Below are 19,227 nucleotides of genomic sequence, written 5' to 3' on the forward strand. Positions count from 1 at the left end.
TATTTTTAATAAAAATTTATTTATTCATTTGAGGGAGACAGTGTGAGTGAGCAGCAGGGAGGAGTAGAGGGAGACCATTCAAGCAGACGCCCCACTGAGCAGGACCGCAGCACCAGGCTCCATCTCACGACCCTGAGATCACCATCTGAGCCGAAACCAAGAGTCGGATGCTTGACCAACGGAACCCTCCCAGGGCCCCCTGGATCTGCCTTGGTGAAGGGCTGTTCTAGCTTTTACATTCTCCTTTTGGGTCGTGGAGCAGCAATTTCTTACCTCTGAATGTTTTCAGCCTCTGACTTCAGAAGTTTTTTCTCAGTGTCTTTTTCTTTCTTTCTTTCTTTTTTATTTATTTATTTATTTATTTATTTATGTATTATAGTCACAGAGAGAGAGAGAGAGAGGCAAAGACACAGGCAGAGGGAGAAGCAGGCTCCATGCACCGGGAGCCCGACGTGGGATTCGATCCCGGGTCTCCAGGATCGCGCCCTGGGCCAAAGGCAGGCGCCAAACCGCTGAGCCACCCAGGGATCCCTTCTTTCTTTCTTCTTTCTTTCTTTCTTATTTATTTATTTATTTATATTTTTTTCTCAGTGTCTTTCTAGATAAAATTTATCTCTCACACCTTCCCCACAACCCCAGAACTGTGCCTGGGCTCTTGTCATGGCGACTAGGGCAAGAATTGCCCAGTCTGGAGAACTAAAGACATGACATTTGTATAAAAGGGCCATGCCGCCTAAAGCAAGGACTGTGGGGCACATCGTAGTCTGCTTCTTCTGGTATTTCATTCAAATTATAAAAAGCAATCAATTCTTGTAAAACTACCAACATGAGAGTGACGCCCAGCTGGTTCAGCCAGTGGAATGTGCGAATCTTCTCAGGGTTGTGAGTTCAAGCCCCATGTTGGGCATATAGCTTACTTTAAAAAGTAAAAGTTAATTAAAAATAAATAAAAATATATTAAAAATATCAACATGAGGGGTGCCTGGGTGGCTCAGCGGTTGAGTGTCTGCCTTCGGCCCAGGGTGTGATCCTGGAGTCCTGGGATCGAGTCCCACATCGGGCTCCCTGCATGGAGCCTGCTTCTCCCTCTGCCTGTGTCTCTGCCTCTCTGTGTCTGTCATGAACAAATAAAATCTTTTAAAAATAATAAATAAAAATAAAAATATCAACATGAGAGTAGGGCAAGTTTAAACAAGTCAAAAACCCACTAATTATAAAGGGAAATATTAGTATATGTTTATTAATACATATTAATATAGTTATTTTAAAATTAATCTATTAATCTATACCATTCAGAGAATAAAAAGGCCAGAGAGTGAGAGGAGATGTCTGTAATACATGTAACTACAGGTGATGAAGATGAAGTGGCATAGAACCAACTTGCTTTTTGGTGTCGTCGTCATAGCTACACAAGGTGTACCACTGACATTCCTGGAAGAGAGAAATCTATTGAGAAAGTAAATTAGGGACCCCTCAGTGGCTCAGCGGTTGAGCGTCTGCCTTCAGCTCAGGTCATGATCTCAGGGTCCTGGGATCGAGTCCCACATTGGGCTCCCTGCTCAGCGGGGAGCCTGCTTCTTCCTCTATCCTATAACCCAATCCTGGCTTATGCTCTCTCTGCCCCTCTCTCTCTCTCTCTCTCTCTCAAATAAATGAAATCTTTAAAAAAAGAACTTCAACAAATCAATAACTTTTAAAAATCACACAACGCAACAGAAAAAATGTACAAAAAGCTGGACTGGAATTTTCACTATAGAAGAAATCAGGATAGCAAACACACACACATATTCCCTTCACTTCCTGACAGTGCGGCCTTACGGAGTTACCTGGCTCTCTGAGCCTTGGTTTCCCCATGTATGAAATGGAGATGATGATGCTCAGAGGCTGCGCACTACTGTCATGAGTAAATGAACTTTTTTATCTAACACACTTAGGAAAATCATGCGTAGCACAGATGATGTAGATAGGAAAGCCAGACCCCATGGGCAGCCCCGGTGGCGCAGTGGTTTAGCACAGCCTGCAGCCCGGGGTGTGATCCTGGAGACCCGGGATCGAGTCCCACATCAGGCTCCCTCCCTGCACAGAGCCTGTGTCTCTGCCTCTCTCTCTCTGTGTCTCTCATGAAATAAATAAATAAATAAAAGTCTTTAAAAAAAGAAAAAAAAGCCAGACCCCTTCCTCGCATCATTTACAAAGGTAATGTTCAGATGATTTGAGGATTGCAATGTAGAAACTGAAACAATACATATATTAGAGGTAATTTAGAAAAATATTCCCTTAGAATACTTAGAAGGAAAAAGAGACAAATTTACAGATTAAAAAAAAATTATGGCAAAAGATGCCATAAAATCAAGGACAAACCTCAAAGTGAATTGTATATTCAAATATAAAGCTGAACAATTTAGAAGCAAATATAAAAGATCTGGGATAGCAACTGAGGAAGCGTGCTCAGACATGCCCAAGATGCCGTCTGTGAAGGAAATCAGAAAGTTGGACTTTATTGACTATTGTTTTTTGTTTTTTAAGATTTTATTTATTTATTGATGAGAGACTCAGAGAGGCAGAGACAAGATGCGGGGAGCCCAATGTGAGACTCGATCCCAGGTGCCCGGGATCATGACCTAAGCCAAAGGCAGACGTTCACCTGCTGAGCCCCCCAGGTGTTGGTGCCCCAAGTCTATCAAATTTTAAACTTCTGCTCCGTCAAAGGCCATGTCAGCAGGCTGGAAAGACAAGCCATGACCAGGAGAAGATGCTTGCACGTGGCCTGTCCACAGAACATCTAGCTGGAAAGAGAAAAAAAAAACCAGCTTCCAAAATTAACTATAGAAACCAAACAATCCCACTAGAAAGTGGGTGGGAAAAAAGGAAAAAAAGAAAAAGAAAACGGGTATAAGAAGCGAACATTTCAGCAAAGACGAAATGTTCCTCATCCCCAGCAATTAGAGGAACGCAAGTGAACACCTAAAATAAAAAAAGCTGACACGGCCAAGGCTGGGGAGGACTGGAGCAACCGGGGCCCACAGCTGCTGGCGGGAATGCCCCCTGGGCCCGGCTCTCGCAGACCATTTGGCGGTTTCCGGAGAACAAAGCACGCGAGCACGAGGCCGCAGCGGTCCCATCACCGTCCGATCACGGGCGATCACCGTCCGATCACGGGCGATCACCGGGCGTTTGCCCCGGAGAAATGACTGGTGCCCGCCCGGGAGCCCGCACACCAGGGCTGTAGGCCGCTTTACTGTCACGGCCCCACTGAAGATGACACCGGGGTGCTTGGGCGGGCGCCCGCGAGCTGTAGCAGCAGGGGGACGTGGCTGACTTGGCGACAACCTCCAGAGGCCCTGGGCTGCGTGATCCCACTTCCGTCACACTCGTGAGGTGACAGGCACAGAGAGGAAGCGCCGGCCCGTGGGTGCCGGGGGAGGCCGGGAGCACAACAGCAGGACACCGAGGGGACGGCCCAGCTCCCTATTTGGGTGGCGGCGCTGAGGGCAGACGGGGGGGCTCATGCTGACAGGTTACGGGTTCTGTTGGGCGATGAAAACCTGGAGACACGCGGTGGTGATGGTTGCACAGGCCACGAGTGTAATTAATGCTACTAACTGTTCACTTACAAATGTTCAGGGGCACCTTGGCTGGCTCAGTTGGGGAAGCATGCGACTTGATCTTGGGGTCGTGCGTTCAAGCCCCACCTTGGTCGTACAGTCTACTTTAAAGAAATGGTTTAAATGGCCAATTTTGTTATATGCATTTTACTACCATTTAAAAAATTAATATTATACCAAAACCCATCGAATTTAAATGGATGATTTGTATGGTATATGGATTACATCTCAATAAAGCTATTTTTAAAAATGGACAGGAGGGGCACCTGGGTAGCTAGAGTTGAGCGTCTGACTCTTGGTTGAGGTTTGGTCATGATCTCGCAGTAGTTGGATTGAGGCCTGTGTTGGGCTCCTAGCTTGGCATGGAGTTGGCTTCAGATTCTCTCTCCCTCTCCTCCCCCTTCCTTCTCCTCCACCCCACCCTTTTCTCCACATATGCACACCCTCTCTCAAATAAGTATAATACTTTTTAAAAGAATAAATAATACACAGGAGTGTCCTTCAAGGGCCTTCCACTGGCCAAATTCTGGATCACAGTAATGAGAGGATTCTATTTCTTTTAATAAAGTAAGACTCCGTGAGGGGTGCCTGGCTGGCTCAGTTGGAAGTGAGTGCGATTCTTGATCTTGGGGTGAGTTCAAGCCCCACACTGGGTGTGAGGATTAAATAAATTTACTTTAAAAACATTAATAGGTGTTAATTAACATTAACATAATTAATTAACATTAATAGGCAGCCTGGGTGGCTCAGTGGTTTAACGCCGCCTTTGGCCCAGGGCGTGATCCTGGAGTCCTGGGTTCGAGCCCCACATCGGGCTCCCTGCATGGAGCCTGCTTCTCCCTCTGCCTGTGTCTCTCTCTGTCTCTCTGTCTCTCATGAATAGATAAAATCTTAAAAAAAAACATTAATAATAGTTTTAAAAAGACCCCATGGGTCTTCATTGACATAATAAATGAACAAAATAAGGCAGCCCAGGTGGCTCAGCAGTTTAGCACTACCTTCAGCCCAGGGTGTGATCCTGGAGACCCGGGATCGAGTCCCACATCGGGTTCCCTGCATGGAGCCTGCTTTTCCCTCTGCCTGTGTCTCTGCCTCTCTCTCTCTCTCTCTCTGTCTCATGAATAAATAAAATCTTAAAATAAAAAATAAATGAATAAAATAGGTAAAGAAAAAGCTTTTTCCTTTACAGTAAACAAAAACTACATTCAAAAACTAGTGAGTGAAAGGTGGATGAGGAACGGACTATTTACATAGTCTCAAAGTATTTCCCCATAAAACATTTACTAAATACAAAGAAAAGAGTAACCTATGAGTAAAAAATGCTGAGCAATTCACCTTAATTAAGTAATCAAACATCTCCTATGTGGGGGCAAACTAGTATCTTGCCATCTGATGGGACTCAACACAAAGAGCTCGGTCTCACCTCCATGGTATTCCTTTTTTTTTTTTTTTTAAGATTTATTTATTTGTGAGAGAGAGCAAGAGCCTGTGCCCATGCAAGGGGGAGGGGCAGAGGGAGAAGCAGACTCCCCGGTGATCATGGAGCCCAACACGGGGATTGATCCCAGGACCCCGGGATTGTGATCTGAGCCGAAGGCAGATGCTTGACTGACTGAGCCACCCAGGCGCCACCCTCCATGGTATTCCTACCAAAAATATATGACCCGAGTCTCATCAGGAGGCAGCCAGACAAATGCAAGTTGAGCAACAAAAGAGCTGATTGGTGCTCTGCAAGTGTCAAGGGCATGAAAGTCAAAGACTAAAGAGTAGCCCCCAGTTGAAGGAGACTGAAAACACATGACCACACCCTTTGCTAAAAGGTCATTATTGGGATAACTGGGAAATTTGAGGTGTCTGGGTCAAGGGTATATGGAAGTCCTTTCTACAACTCTTGTAACTTTAACTTTTAAATTACTTCCAAAAATTTTGTATCTTTTAATATATCTTGGGAATATTTAAGGCTCCCTACCTGGTGATTACACTAAATGCTTCCTTGAATCAGTCAGAGCAAGTGATTGCTGGTTTGCCTCTGGACACCAGTGGGCTCTGAAGGCACACATTTTGTCTCAGATGGACCCCCCAGATGCACCAGATGACAACAATTACCTAGTTTATGCATAATTTTCTGATTCCATATCTTGAGAAATCTTTGACTCTTATGGGCAGGATCTGTGTGTCAGAGCATGTGGTTTCTTTGGAGAGATGGGCATTTCCTTGGACTTATCTACCCTCTCAATTTCTTTTTTTTTTTTTAATTTTTTTTTTCAATTTATTTATTTATGATAGTCACAGAGAGAGAGAGAGAGAGGCAGAGACGCAGGCAGAGAGAGAAGCAGGCTCCAAGCACCGGGAGCCCGACGTGGGATTCGATCCCAGGTCTCCAGGATCGTGCCCTGGGCCAAAGGCAGGCGCCAAACCGCTGCACCACCCAGGGATCCCATCAATTTCAAGCGAGTGGCTTTCACATATAGCTAAGTTGGGACTGAAGCTATGAAGTGCCTATGGATCTTACCTGGGGACAAATCCCAGCTCTTGGATCTTTTTATCCGCTGACTTCAGGGGCATGCTGTTCCCTGTTGGTGGCTCTCCTGGGCCTCACTGTCCCTATAGGCTTTGTCCTAGGCCTTAGAGTGAAAGAAGAAGAACATCAACCTACTAAGCAGCCTATAACCTATGTAGAAGGACGTAAACCATGAAGCAAGGAATAGATGAGGGGAAACTTGTATTAGAAAACAAGGTTTCAAACCAATGACCTCAGCCTTTAAAGAAACTAGGAAAAAGAACAGCAGGTGACACTACTACAGATGCTACAGACATTAGAAGGATAAGGGAATAGTATGAACAACTTTATGCCAATGAATTTGATACTTTAGATGGGCCAATTCCTTGAAAAACACAAACTACCAAAAGTTACTCAAGAAGAAAGTGACACCCTGGGGCACCTGGGTGGCTCAGTTGGTTAAGTGTCTGCCTTTGGCTCAGGTCACCCAGGACTGAGTTGTCCCAGGTGACCTTGTGGGGGGGGGGGTGCGGGGGGGGGGGGGGCCCTGCTCAGTGCTTCTCCTTCTCCCTCTGCTGCTCCCCCTGCTTCTGCTCACTCTCTCTCTGGCTCACTCTCAAAATCTTTTTTTTTTTTTTTTTTAAGATTTTAAAAATTTATTTATCCACGAGAGACAGAGAGAGAGATGCAGAGACAAAGACAGAGGGAGAAGCAGACTCCCTGCAGGGCGCCCCATGTGGGACTCGATGCAGGGACCACAGGATCACACCCTGAAGAGCTCAGCCACTGAGCCACCCAGGCGTCCCCAACTCAAATCTTTAAAAAGACATTGAAAAAAGAAAGTGACAATTAAAAAAAAAAGAGAGAGAGAAAAAAAAAAAAAAAAAGAAAGTGAGCCGGGTGGCTCAGTGGTTTAGCGCCACCTTCAGCTCAGGGCGTGATCCTGGAGTCCCAGGATCCAGTCCCCCGTCGGGCTCCCTGCATGGAGCCTCCTGCTCCCTCTGCCTGGGTCTCTGCCTCTCTCTCTGGGTCTCTAATGAATAAATAAATAAAATCTTAAAAATAAAAAAATTAGCAAACTTAATACGACGATACATGAAAATGAAAGTAGTACAGCCAGATGGAGATGATGCGGAAACACAGGCCTAACATTAGAAGGTCAAAGTAAAAAAAAAAAAAAAAAAGGTCAAAGTAATTGATCCCGAGTCTCCCGGCGACAGGAGGTCGCTGCCTGCCCCGAGGGCCCGGCCCGCGCCCCTCCCCCGGCGCCCCTTCCCCGGCGGGCCGCGGCACCCAGTCCACAATGCCCCGGGCCTCGGCGTGGCCCCGCCCCGCGCAGGCCCCGCCCCCGCGCAGGCCCCGCCCCGCGCAGGCCCCGCCCCCGCGCACAGTCGGCGGCCTCTGATTGGCGCTGCGGCTTCCGCTGCCGGGGCGGGTCCTCGGCCTGCGTGGGGGCGGCGAGGCGGCGGGCGGCGGGGTCCGGGGCGCGGGCGGGCATGGGGGAGGCCCCGGCGGGCGCGGGCGCGTCGGGGGGCGGGCTGGCTCCCGCAGCGCCGCGGATGCCGGAGGCCGGCGCGGAGGCGGAGGTGGCGACGCTGCTGCCCTTCCTGGCGCCCGGGGCGCGGGCGGACCTGCGGGCCGAGGCGGTGCGGCACGTGCTGGCGCTGACGGGCTCCGGGCCCGGGCGGGCGCTGCTGGCCGGCCAGGCGGCGCTGCTGCGGGCGCTGGTGGAGCTGGCGGCGGGCCCGGCCCCGGCCCCCGCCCCCGCCCCCGCCCGCGACGCCGCTCGCGCGCTCGTCAACCTGGCCGCGGAGCCCGGGCTGCACGAGCCGCTGCTGGAGGCCGAGCCCGCGCTGCCCGCCCGCCTGCTCGGCCGCGCCCTGGACCCAGAGTGGCCCTGGGCGGAGGAGGCGGCCGCCGTGCTCGCCAACCTCAGCCGCGAGCCGGCGCCGTGTGCCGCGCTGATGGCCGCGCTGGCGGCCGCGGGGCCGGGGGGCTCGGGCCTGGAGCGGCTGGTGCGCGCGCTCTGCACGCCCGGCTACAACGCCCGGGCGCCCCTGCACTACCTGGGGCCGGTGCTCTCCAACCTCAGCCAGCGCCCCGCCGCGCGGGCCTTCCTGCTGGACCCCGACAGGTGAAGCCCGGGGCCCTCGGGAGGGGGCGGGAGCGGGCGGGAGCGGGATGGCGCTGAGCGGTCCCTCCCTGCAGGTGCGTGGTCCAGCGGCTGCTGCCCCTCACCCAGTTCCCAGACTCCTCGGTGCGCAGGGGTGGGGTGGTGGGGACCCTGCGAAACTGCTGCTTCGAGCATCGTGAGTGCGGGTGAGGGTGGGGGTGTTGCGGTGGGAGGGGCTGGGGCAGAGAGCCGGCTCTGAGGCCCCCTCTAGACTGGCACCCATTTCTGGTTTTCCTTCAGGACACCACGAGTGGTTGCTTGGGCCCAAGGTGGACATTCTCCCCTTCTTGCTGCTGCCCCTGGCTGGGCCTGAGGACTTCTCTGAGGAGGAGATGGAGCGTGAGTGGCTTGGGCCGAGCCTCAGGGTTGGCCCGGCAGGCGGGGTGCAGATGCACAGATCAGGCAGGACCCCTTCTGAAACCCTCCCGCACGGAGACGCTGAGCTCAGGTGGGACGTACGAAGGCAGGGTCTGGCCTACCGGCCTGTGCATGCAGCCAGTAACCCCCTCATACGCCTCCAGGGCTGCCTGTTGACCTGCAGTACCTGCCGCCAGACAAGCAGCGGGAGCCTGATGCTGACATTCGAAAGATGCTCATTGAGGCCATCATGCTGGTGAGTGGGGGTCCTGCAACGTTCATGCCACCCCGCAACATACCCACACGTACCTGAGGACGCTGATACCTGGGTAACCTTTGTCTTCTCCCAGCTAACAGCCACAGCGTTTGGTCGGCAGCAGGTGAGGAACCAGGGAGCCTATCTGATTCTGCGTGAGCTGCACAGCTGGGAGCCAGAGCCCGACGTGCAGGTGGCTTGTGAGAAGCTCATTCAGGTGGGTGCAGGGTTTGTGGGGAAGGGAGGAGCACGTCTGCGGTGCCAGCCAGCTGCTCACCTGCCTCCCCTGCTGGCAGGTGCTCATTGGGGATGAGCCAGAGCAGGGCATGGAGAACCTGCTGGAGGTACAGGTGCCTGAGGATGTGGAGCAGCAGCTGCAGCGGCTCGACCAGCAGGAGCGGGAGCAGCACAGCCGGAAGCACCCAGAGGAGCTGGCCCCAGAGCCACAAGCACAGGGGGCAGCGCCCACCTGAGGCCCCTGCAGCCCACCGCCAGGTCTGGGCGCACCTTGCTGGCCCGCCTGTCCAGCCCTTCCTGCAGCCACCTGCAGGCCTCTGCGTCTCCCTGCTCAGAGCTCGCCCCGAGCTGAGAAGCATAGCGGCCCCTAGGCTCACGGTGAGGTCTCTAGGGCGAATGGCCAATAAACCTGGGCGAGGGTACCTCCTCGTACCCTGCTGCATCCAGCCACTCAGGTTGCTCAGCGCGGCCCAGGTCAGCCAGAGCTAGCCACGCCCTCTCCCAGGTACCTCCAGGAACCAGCTCATGAGCCTGGACTGATAAATGGTACCAGCTTGAGCACCCCAAGGGCACGACAGAGGCCTGGGCGTCATGGGCGTCCAGGTGTAAGCAGGGCCGTTTGTCGCCGGTGCCACCCCGAATCTTCCCTTCGGGACTCCTCAGCTTGCCCTGCCCTGAGATCAGCCTCAAAGGACCGATCCCTTGAGACTTGCCCCTGCCTCAGCCTGTCCTGGGATCTCCTAGGGCTGTACCCCCCAGTGTGTCCTTGGAGCGTTTGCTGGGGCCCATCTGCCTACATCTCTCCACCTTCCTGCTTGACCTGCGGTATTGCCCTCAGTCCCTTGCTAATGTCTCCAGCCCTGGACTGAAGTGATGCCCCCCTGCCCCCCCCCCCCCGGCTCTCTCTCACACACACACACACACACACACACCTACCTGCTGACTAGGCTCTATCTTTGGTCAGTTTCCTTGAGTTTCAGAGCCCATCGCTTGACAGAGTCTCCCTGAGGCGCCTGTGGCCCTGCTCTTTGCCAAGCCTTTTCCTTCACCACCCTCTGCCCCCTCGGAGCCCCTCGTGTGGAGCCCTGTGTTCTGCAGCTGCCAAGCCAAGCCTGCTAGGCCATCAGCGCGGCCTCCCCGCGCCCTGCTCCCTTCCTGGTGCCATCTTTTGCACAAGACTCCTGAGTACTGGCCTCCGCAGGCCCTTGCTCTCTGGCACTGGTGTGCCGCCACCTGGCATCCTGAGTGTTTCCAGTGCCCTCTGCACATGTCCTCCATCATGACACTGCCTCCAAAGCTGGAGGCCCGCTCCAGTTCCTCCCAGTGAGGCTGGGCGCTTCATGGATACAAGCTCTCCCCTTCCTTCATGTACTCTCCATATTTTTTTTTTTGTCCTGATTAAAGCTCTGGCATGGAAGCGTGTGGACTCGTGTTCTCCCTGGATGCGGGATGCAGCAGGCTCCCCATGGCTGGCTGCCCCTTCCTACACTGAGACATCACACCCCTTCCATAAAATAAATGCTTTATCTGGCCTCGCCCATGCCCACCCATCCTTAGTTGACCAGGTAATACCCAGGCATGGTCCTGACGGCACACGTGGAGCTCGGCGAAAGTGCTACCAGGAGGCACCCACCCCCACACTGGCTGCCACCGTGCTCTGGAGCCTCAGCTGGGCAGACCCTGCACCTCTTCTTGGGACTGCGTTTGGGCGCTCGGGCATTGGGCCAGAAGCACTCGCGTGGCGAGGTCCCCTGTGCTGGGGACGCTGGAGTCGCTGGAGCAGCCTTGGAGGCTGTGAGTCTCTGCCAGGCTCCATGTGGTCAAGGGCTGCTGGCAGCTGGGACTTGGCTGGTTTCTCTGCAACCAACAGCCATGGCAGGTCAGGAGGGGCAGGGGGGGGCCCACCACCTGCCTGCCCCCCCCGGGGCCCCACCGCACCTGGTGATGAGCTGAGCATGGTGCAGAAGAGTGCGTGCGCGATGGGCAGCATCCAGCAGTGAGCAGCCACCTGCTGCAGGTCCAGGCGTGCCCGCGGGCGTAGCTGCAGCAGACCCCGGATCAGGTCCTGGCATTCTGTGGGCAAGGGCTCACAGCTCTGGCCCCCCACTGCCCGTCCTCTTGCGCAGGCCCATCACCACCAACAGTGGTGGCGGTTGGGAGGAGTCCTCCCATTCAGTCTACCCAAACACCGGGAGGGAGTCCACGCTTCACCAGTCAGGGGATGGAGGCACAGAGAGGGGAGATGGCCTGCCCCGGGCCGTCGCAGAGCTCAGCTCACGGGGGCGCTGCCTTTCCAGACACGGAGTCTGGGTCTGGGCCTCCCCCAGGCCAGCTGCCCTCTCACCTCTTGGCTGCAGTCACCTACCAGCCTGGGTTGGGAGTGGGGGACAGGTCAGCTTCCGTGCCACCGCCATGCCCCTCACTGCACAGGAGGACCCTTCTCTGGACCCAGGACTTTCTTTTCTTTTTAAAGATTTTATTTTTTTGAGACAGAGCAGGAAGAGAGGCAGGGGGAGAAGCAGACGCCCCCCTGAGCAGGGAACCCAATGGGGGTTCAATTCCAGGACCCCGGGGTCATGACCTGAGCCGAAGGCAGATGCTCCACTGCGGAGCCCCCCAGGTACCCTTGGACCCAGGTCTCTTGCCCACTTCCCAGAGCCATGCTGGGACTTTGGAGGAAGGCAGGGTGTTCTCACTCACCTGGGGACATGCCTGGCCTGAAGGTGGGGCCCTGGCGCATCAGGTGCAGCATGCGGTGTGGCTGGCGCTCCTTGAAGGGCAGCTTCCCAGTGACCATGGCATAAAGGATGATGCCCCTGGGGGCACAGGCTCCTCAGGGCAGGCCCCTTCTCTTGCCCTCCCACGGGGCCCGCCTCTGCTGGGGTGCCTGTGGGCGCCACTCACAAGCTCCACAGGTCGGCCTGCTCCCCGTTGTACTTCTTGCTCATGAGGATCTCAGGGGCTGTGTAGGCCACGGAGCCGCAGAAGGTGCTCAGCAGCGAGTTCTTGAGGCCTGACCGGTTGGCGAAGCCAAAGTCTGCAGGGGGCACACAGGGGGGCACAGGCGGGCAGTAGGCCCGGTGAGGGGAGGGAGGGGAAGGAGAGGCTTGGGAGGGACGGCTGTGGGGTGTCTGCAAGCACAGGTGCGGGCAAGTGAGGGGTCGGGCCTCCCAGGAGGGTCGAAGGTCAAGCCAGGTCGGGGTGGGGGGGTGTCGGGCGTCTGAAGCAGGCAGCGGCCCAGTCGGCCCAGTCGGCCCAGTCGGCCCAGTCGGTGAAGCGTCTGCCTTTGGCTGAGGTCATGATCTCGGGTCCGGGGATGGGGTCCTGGCTCTGTGCTCAGCAGGGAGCCTGCTTCAGCATTGTCCCTCTGCCCGCCCCCGCCCCCCACCACTCGGCGCGCTCTCTCCAAAATATATAAACAGATCTTTAAAACAATTAAAAACATTGTCTGAAGCAGGCCAGGGTCGAGGCTGGGGCCTGGGCCGGGACACCAGCTGAACACGGATGGGCGTCCTGAAGCAGGTGAAGGCTGGGGCGGGTGTCCGGGTGGCCCGGGGAGGAGGGCGGCGCTGGGCCACGGGCTCACCGCTCAGCTTTAGGAGGCCTCGGTCATCCAGCAGGATATTCTCACACTTTAGGTCCCTGCACGGGGAGGGGGAGGCGGGCTGGTCCCGGGCTCAGGCGGGCCCCTCGACGCGGGTAGGGGGCAGGCTGGGCGGCAGCCTCACCGGTGCACGATGCCAGAGCTGTGGCAGTGGGCCACGGCGCTGACCAGCTGCCAGAACAGCCCACGGGCCTCGTCCTCTTCCAGCCCCGGGCGGCAGCGGTGGTCGGACACCGAGTTGATGTGTTCCAGCAGGTCACCGCGGGCTGCCAACTCCAGCACCAAGTACGAGCGCCGGCTGTTCTGGTAGGTCTCATAGAGTTGTACCTGCCGGACCCCCAGCTCCCTGCTGTCACCCAAGGGAGTGCATTGGATCAGGGCCTCAAGATGGGGCTGGGACCCAAGCAGGACGGTCCCTGGTGGGAAAGTGGGTGGGCCTGGTCAGCAGGAGATGCACAGGATGGGCATGGGCTGTTTGGGGTCTCCACCTACCACGTTCAGGTGCTTGTAGGTGGCGTTGAGTGATGATATTTCACGGGGCAGGAACTTTTGGGAGAATTCCACGGGGGCCTCGGCAGTGGAGATAATCTTGATAGCCACCTGCAGGGGTGGAGGGCGGCCCTTGTGTGCCAAGCATAGCCCCTGAAGGGGGACGTGGATGGCCCCGTGCCCTTGGCGCACATTGCTCAACTTGACCGAGGCTGGGAAGCAGCGTGCTCGTGGGGCTATGCTGATCCTCCCCTCCCTTCCTGGCTCGGATGGGCTCAAGGGGTTCTGGAACTGGGAGTGGCCAGGTTGCGGGAGCCTTGAGGGGATACCAGGCCAGGAGGAGCCAGGGCGGCAGGGGGGTGCCTCAGTGGGGGGAGGACAGGGCCACAGAGCCCGCTGCGGGCCACCCCTGGGGAGATGGGCCTGCCTCACCATGGCATGGCGCTTGCCCCGCAGGTCGGAGGCCAGCTTGGGGTTGTGCCACAGGCGCTCGTGTGTGGCATAGGCCAGGTAGACTTTGGAGAAGGCCCCAGAGCCGATCTTCTTGGAAGACAGCAGGTAGCCGTTGTCCCTGCACTCGCGCACCTGCTCCATGAAGTTTAGCTGGTCCAGCTTTCGCCTGGCACTGCCCTTCATGGAGGCCAGGGCTCCCCGGAGGGGACAGGGTGGTCCAGCTCCCTGCAGAGCCTTGGCTAAGAGGACCGGTGAGACCTGACTTGGGTCAGAAGGGCTGGAGGAGTCTAGTGCGACCTGTGCCCCTTGGGGCTAGATCCCAGGACCCCAAATTTCTGAAGTCTTGCTGAGACTAGGACAGAGACAGGGGAGTGACCAGGGCTGCAAGCCAACACAGTCGTGGACTGGTGGGGGGCAAGGCAGGCTCTGGGAAAGCAGGGGCAGATTCTAGAATGGAAGGTTCTAGAGCTGCCCTTGCATTGTGTCCTCAAAGGGGGGTGTCCCCAGGGCCTGCCTTCCTTGAGAACTGCTTGCTGGAACTAGCCCCATCCTGCACAGGGCTCACTCTGTGTGGGGTGAGCCTCCCCAAGGTGAGGCCCACCATAAGTGGGACTGGCCACAAAAGACCCTAAAGAAGCTTGCGGGGAGGGTGAGCGAAGGAAGGTGAGCAGGGTTTCCAAGGATATAAAGGACGGAAAGGAAACACAAGGAGTGCTCGCAACTGTTTCGGCTGAGCCCCTCATGCTGTGAGATGGTATCAAGGGGGCAGCCAGGTGTGCGGCAATAGAGGCTGAGCCGGAGGAAGGGCGTGGGGGCGGGAGCTACCTGGCTCCTCTGCTGTGGCCTAGAAGCTTCTGCCCAGCTCACGGTCAGCTGCAGGAGGCCTTGCCCCCAGAGGTCTCTGCAGACTTGACACATCCCCAAGGCAAGCAAGGCTCCCCAGTTTGGGCTCTAGGAGAGAGAAGCCCACCTGGACCCCCCCCCCCTTCCCTTGGCCTCTAGTGCCTTCTGTGAGCACTGCTGTCACAGGGAGCGGTAGCTAACGTCACCGAGCACCTGCTGTGTGGCAGGCAGTATTGTGAGGAGACCTAGGAGCCCCAGCGGCCACCTCCCTTAGACCCTGCCTCGCAGTCCATGCCGGACGCCCCCTTCCCGTTGTAGGTGTTCACATCCTGGGTTTTGAAGTGGAGCGCAAACAAGTGGTGCCTGTCTTAAAAGGTTTCTTTTTTTTTTTTTTTTAATTTATTTATGATAGTCACACAGAGAGAGAGAGAGGCAGAGACACAGGCAGAGGGAGAAGCAGGCTCCATGCACCGGGAGCCCGACGTGGGACTCGATCCCAGGTCTCCAGGATCGCGCCCTGAGCCAAAGACAGGCGCCAAACCGCTGCGCCACCCAGGGATCCCAAGTGGTGCCTGTCTTAAGGGTGACAGCTGGGGCAATTGGCATCCGGATGTGTGGTCTCTCTGCCATAGCTAGACGGCACAGTGGCTGTGGGCTGCCATCCTGGAGGTGTCCCAGGAGGGCCTGGGCCTTGGTGGAGGCTTGGTGATTGTCTGTGGACTTGACTTTTCCTCCACTGGGACCCGCAGCAGCCACGGTGTGCCTGCAGGGAAGGCCTGGGATCGGTCTGGTGGGGGACACCGTTTCTTATCCCTGGTGGACTGTGAGCTGCTTTAGAGCAAGTTTAATACTCCCCTGCTCACCCACCGCCCTTGTTTGTCACATCGTGTGGGATAGAGAAAATGTGGACAGCCTGCCTGGTTCGTTGCTGATGCGCAGGCTGGAGAGGAGAAAGCTCCGGATTTCAACAGAGGCGTGGTTATTCAGGCACTAGGGGGTTGGAGCTGCAAAACGGAATATCGTGTGGCTCTAGCCAGGGGTGTCCGTGCCTCTGAGCTGCTGTCGTCAAGCCTGGGAACCATGTCCCCTGTCACCTTCCCAGCTCCCACCAGGGCCACAACACAACTGGAAGCCGGTGAGAATCCTGAGGAGACGGGCAGGACCCGGAACGGTCACCAGCTCTGTCCACCCTCTCTTTGTGAAGTCTTTTGTGTCCTCCTCCGGCACTGCACCCCCGGTCATCCATCTAGCCCGTGAGATGCACGGAGCACCCATCATGGGCTGGGCTTGCTGCTGAGCACCAGGAGCAAATCACACACACGGGCCTTTCTCTCCGAGAGCTTCCAATTACAGACAGGACATTGGGGGGATCCCTGGGTGGCACAGTGGTTTAGCGCCTGCCTTTGGCCCAGGGCGTCACCCCGGGGTCCCGGGATCGAGTCGCACGTCGGGCTCCTGGCATGGAGCCTGCTTCTCCCTCTGCCTGTGTCTCTGTCTCTCTATGTCTATCATGAATAAATAAATAAAATCTAAAAAAAAAAAAGGGGGGAGATTGGCATCAATAACGTGACAAAGCGAAAGGACGGCAGTGATGTCTGCTGGTGCACCTTGTGCCCCTGGGGAGTGAAGTCTGGCCGAGGCTGGGGGTGCTGGGCACTGGCCATGGACAGAGGCAAGGCTTGGGCTGGAAGGTGCGTCCTCCAGATGGGAGCTTGGGAAACGCCAGCCTCCTGCCCTAGAACTTCTCCGGCCGTGGAGTGGCTTGGGGCCGGGTGGTCGGGCTCCTCCTGGGGGGCCGGGCCCCACCTGCAGAGCCCCTCAGTGTCAGCCTTCCAGGTTCTGTCCTTGCAACAGAAGCAGGCTGAGCCCCTTCCCTCCCCGCCCAGGGTGTGCCCTGGGGCCCCACTCCGCACCCTCAGGCCGTCGCCCTCAGCGGACTCAGCCTGCTGCAAGCCGAGGACACCTGCCAGGCCCCGGATGTAGTGCTGCTGACCACTTCCTTCTCCAGTCGCCCTCTAAGCTTCTGAAACGCACTCCCTTCTGGTGTGTGCAGGCCCCGATGATTTCAGCCTCCGGGCTGTACCGGCGCCAGCGCCCCCGCCGGGAGGGCAGCTCCTCTGCCCGCTGATCCTTCGCGGCGCTTCTGTGCCTTATTCCCCGCCGCTGTCTCCGAGCCCAGGCCCGGAGGCGGAGACCTGCTCATGCCCATCCGCGTGGGGGCGGCGGCCCCGGGCTGTCCGGGGTGTTGGGTGTTCAGTGTGTGCGTTCTCGCGTGAGCGATCACAGGGCATGAGAGTGCCCGCGTGTGTCCAGGTCGGGCCCACCTGGGCTGTGCACCTGGACAGGTGTGTCTGCGACGCGCCGAGGCGCCCCCCGATGCGCGCCGGGGCCTCCGGGGTGCACCTGCACGCAGCCCGGCGCCGCGCGGGCCGAGCGGGAAGGGCACGCCCGCGCCTGCGCACTGGCCGGCAGCGTCTCCTGCGGCCAGCGGAGGGGCCGCGCTCGCGCCCAACCGCCGGGAGCGGCCGGGGACGGGGCGGAGCACGAGGCGGAGACTGCGCACTCGCGCTCGCCCGGGCTCGGGGGGCGGGGCGGGAAGGGGGCGGAGAGGGACGCGCCTCCGGCCAATGAGCGCAGAGATCGCGCGGGGGCGGGGCCGGGCGGCCGCGCGCCGGGCCGCGGTTGGCGGATGGGGCGGGGCGGGCTCGCGCTTGGCCCCGCCCACTCCGGGCGGGGGCTGGTGGGAGGGCGGCGCCCGGGCGGCGGCGGCGGCCGCGGCTCCTCAGGTAAACCGGGAAGCGGGGCGGGCGGCGCTCGCTCGCACGGGCGCCCCTTGGGGGAGCCGGGGCCGCAGAGTCCGGGGGCCGCGCGCGAGGCCGGGTGGGGAGGCGCCCCGAGGTCGGCGGGCGAGCGCGAGGAGGGTCGCGGGCGCGGGGCTCAGGTGCGCCGGGCGTGCGGCGTCCCACCCGGAAGCGGCGGGCCGGGGGGCGGGGGGCGGGGGAGCGTGTCCTGGTCACGAGGGCCTCGGCCGCGGGGACGGCGGTGGAGCTGCCCGGGCCGGAGGAGGTGCGGCTCCGCGGCGGGGCGCTGGGCTCCAGGCCCGAGCCCCGAGCTGCCGCCCCGGGGTCCCCGCGGCGCCCGCACGGCCGCGGTGCAGCCCTGGACCCCGAGGAGCCGTCGCGGACGGGGCGGGGGGCGTGAGTGCGCGGCGGGGGAGGCCGGGGGAGGCCGCCGTGGGGCGTGCGGCGGGGACGCAGGGCGGGCTGGGCTGCTGCTGACCCCGAGCCTCTAGCCCGGCGCCTCCCAAGAGCTGCGGGGAGTGAGGGGCCCTCCGGACCGTGCGCAGCAGCAGATCCGCGGACACCTGGGCAGCGCGTGGCGGGGATGGGGATGCGGCTGCGGGTCACCTGTCCCCCCAGCACCCTGCGGGCCTGGGGACGCTGCTCTCTGCAGGATCTTGATTTCGAGGCCTCGGCCGTGGTGGCCCAAGTGAGCAGGTGTCTCTGGTCTCTCTGTGGGGTCAGAGTGAAATGACCTGAGTTGAGCTCTCTTGGTTACCTTGAAACCAGCATCCAGGCTGCATCTTGCTGCTTCTCGCTCCCCGGGGCTGCCTGCTGCCTGCTGCGGGACGTCAGTGGGTCAGAGGTGGAAGCTGCAGGGCCGTGCTCGCCGGCGCTCACTGCCAGCCCCGCATGCTTGAAAGCAGGTGTGCGCCCTTAGCTCTTAGACCCGGGGCTCACTGAGGCCCAGGTAAGCAGCCAGGTTGTGGCCGGTGTATGATCAGCAGCGCCGGAGCTCATGAGCCTCTTCTATGAGCTGAAGTATTTCATCTCCTTGAGGCAGGTGCTAGGCAGCCGCTGTGGCTCTTGGGGCTCCTGGCCAGTGCTCAGGGCATGCTGGCTGCTGGAGTTGAGGACTGTGATTTCTTCACCCTTGGCTTTGGCGGTTTGCACGTGAACCCCATGACGCAGCTCGCTGTGGCTTGGGTTGAGAGTGTTTCCAAGGGACTGCGAGCAATGGGCCGTGGAACTGCCTTTCCCAGGTCATCAGCCCAGGTCCTAGCTGGTGGCCCTGGAAGTTGATTCTTCTCTGGCTCCTGTGCTACGAGGGAAGGTCCTGGGGGCCTGCTGCAGCGGTGGGTCCTTCCCATGACCCCACATGGTGGCCTGACTCCCCAGTCTCCCTGCACACGCCTGACCATCAGACGGGCTCACAGCTGCGTCTGGGCAGTGGTGCCCATGGGCTCGGTGCAGGCGGCCCAGCCCCTCCGTGTGTGGCAGCCTCCATACATGTGGGTGTCCTTCCAGCCAAGGGTTAGGACTCTTGGGGCTGAGATGGTGCTTGGTCAGCACTAAATGGGGTGGGAGGACTGGGTTGTTGTGGTGAACCAGGAGGAAGTCTGAGTGCTTCTTCAACTGCCATGTGTAGGATGCAGGGAGGGAAGACCCCCTGAACCCTGCCTTCGTGACCTGTGCCAGCGTGCATCATGGCTCAGGCTGCATGACGGCTCAGGCGTAGGGCAGAGCCTGTGGGAGCCGGTCCTCGGTGAGTCCCGGCCGCTAACCAGCAATGGGTTTCTCTCACACCTGCTTGGCTGTGTGTATCAAAACAGATGGTGCCTCTAGGGCACTGACCGGGCAGTCAGTGCTCAGCACACCTGCTTCCTGCAAGTTGCAGGCTGCCTTCCAGGCCCAGACCCTTCCTTGTCTC

The 19,227-nt window shown here is 58.3% G+C and overlaps 3 protein-coding genes across 9 annotated transcripts in view; 2 read left to right on the forward strand and 1 right to left on the reverse strand.

Annotated features, from left to right (window-relative positions):
- Positions 1–7,599: 7,599 nt before the first annotated feature.
- HGH1 (HGH1 homolog) lies at positions 7,600–10,545 on the forward strand. Its single transcript, XM_025987612.2, has 6 exons — positions 7,600–8,239; positions 8,314–8,414; positions 8,519–8,617; positions 8,800–8,891; positions 8,986–9,108; positions 9,188–10,545. Exons 1-6 carry the CDS (start codon positions 7,602–7,604, stop codon positions 9,362–9,364), a joined length of 1,230 nt encoding a protein of 409 aa, XP_025843397.2. The 5' UTR covers positions 7,600–7,601; the 3' UTR covers positions 9,365–10,545.
- Positions 10,546–10,793: 248 nt separating this feature from the next.
- Positions 10,794–13,857, reverse strand: LOC112911180 (testis-specific serine/threonine-protein kinase 5-like). The gene is made up of 8 exons (XM_025987610.2): positions 13,654–13,857; positions 13,225–13,332; positions 12,857–13,059; positions 12,715–12,770; positions 12,033–12,165; positions 11,829–11,944; positions 11,062–11,201; positions 10,794–10,985 (listed from the first exon to the last, which is right to left on the reverse strand). The coding sequence occupies exons 1-8, from the start codon at positions 13,855–13,857 to the stop codon at positions 10,794–10,796; spliced, it is 1,152 nt and encodes a 383-aa protein (XP_025843395.1).
- A 3,369-nt stretch (positions 13,858–17,226) lies between these two features.
- MROH1 (maestro heat like repeat family member 1) overlaps positions 17,227–19,227 on the forward strand; it is a 66,763-nt gene continuing 64,762 nt past the window's right edge. For 3 of the 7 annotated variants that reach the window (XM_072745939.1, XM_072745942.1, XM_072745945.1), the window contains exon 1: positions 17,227–17,303. The gene's annotated coding sequence lies outside the window, so the exon portion shown is untranslated. Of the gene's footprint in view, positions 17,304–17,390; positions 17,459–17,650; positions 17,715–19,227 lie in introns of those variants that run through there. The other 4 variants (XM_072745940.1, XM_072745943.1, XM_072745944.1 and 1 more) reach the window with 4 other exon arrangements.

The sequence above is a fragment of the Vulpes vulpes genome, unplaced genomic scaffold (assembly GCF_048418805.1).
Source record: "Vulpes vulpes isolate BD-2025 unplaced genomic scaffold, VulVul3 u000000671, whole genome shotgun sequence".
Taxonomy (NCBI): Eukaryota; Metazoa; Chordata; class Mammalia; order Carnivora; family Canidae; genus Vulpes; species Vulpes vulpes.

What these genes read in the sequence shown, in the direction of transcription:
- LOC112911180 (XM_025987610.2), bottom strand. Translation starts at nt 13,857, where the DNA reads ATGAAGGGCAGTGCCAGGCGAAAGCTGGACCAGCTAAACTTCATGGAG. An exon ending in AGCTCTGGCATCGTGCACCG is followed by an intron (nt 12,771 to 12,856) that starts GTGAGGCTGCCG and finishes CTCCCCGTGCAG; the next exon opens with GGACCTAAAGTGTGAGAATA. An exon ending in AGGCCTCCTAAAGCTGAGCG is followed by an intron (nt 12,166 to 12,714) that starts GTGAGCCCGTGG and finishes TGCCCCCTGCAG; the next exon opens with ACTTTGGCTTCGCCAACCGG.
- HGH1 (XM_025987612.2), top strand. Translation starts at nt 7,602, where the DNA reads ATGGGGGAGGCCCCGGCGGGCGCGGGCGCGTCGGGGGGCGGGCTGGCT. An exon ending in CTCTGAGGAGGAGATGGAGC is followed by an intron (nt 8,618 to 8,799) that starts GTGAGTGGCTTG and finishes ATACGCCTCCAG; the next exon opens with GGCTGCCTGTTGACCTGCAG. An exon ending in CTTGTGAGAAGCTCATTCAG is followed by an intron (nt 9,109 to 9,187) that starts GTGGGTGCAGGG and finishes CCCTGCTGGCAG; the next exon opens with GTGCTCATTGGGGATGAGCC.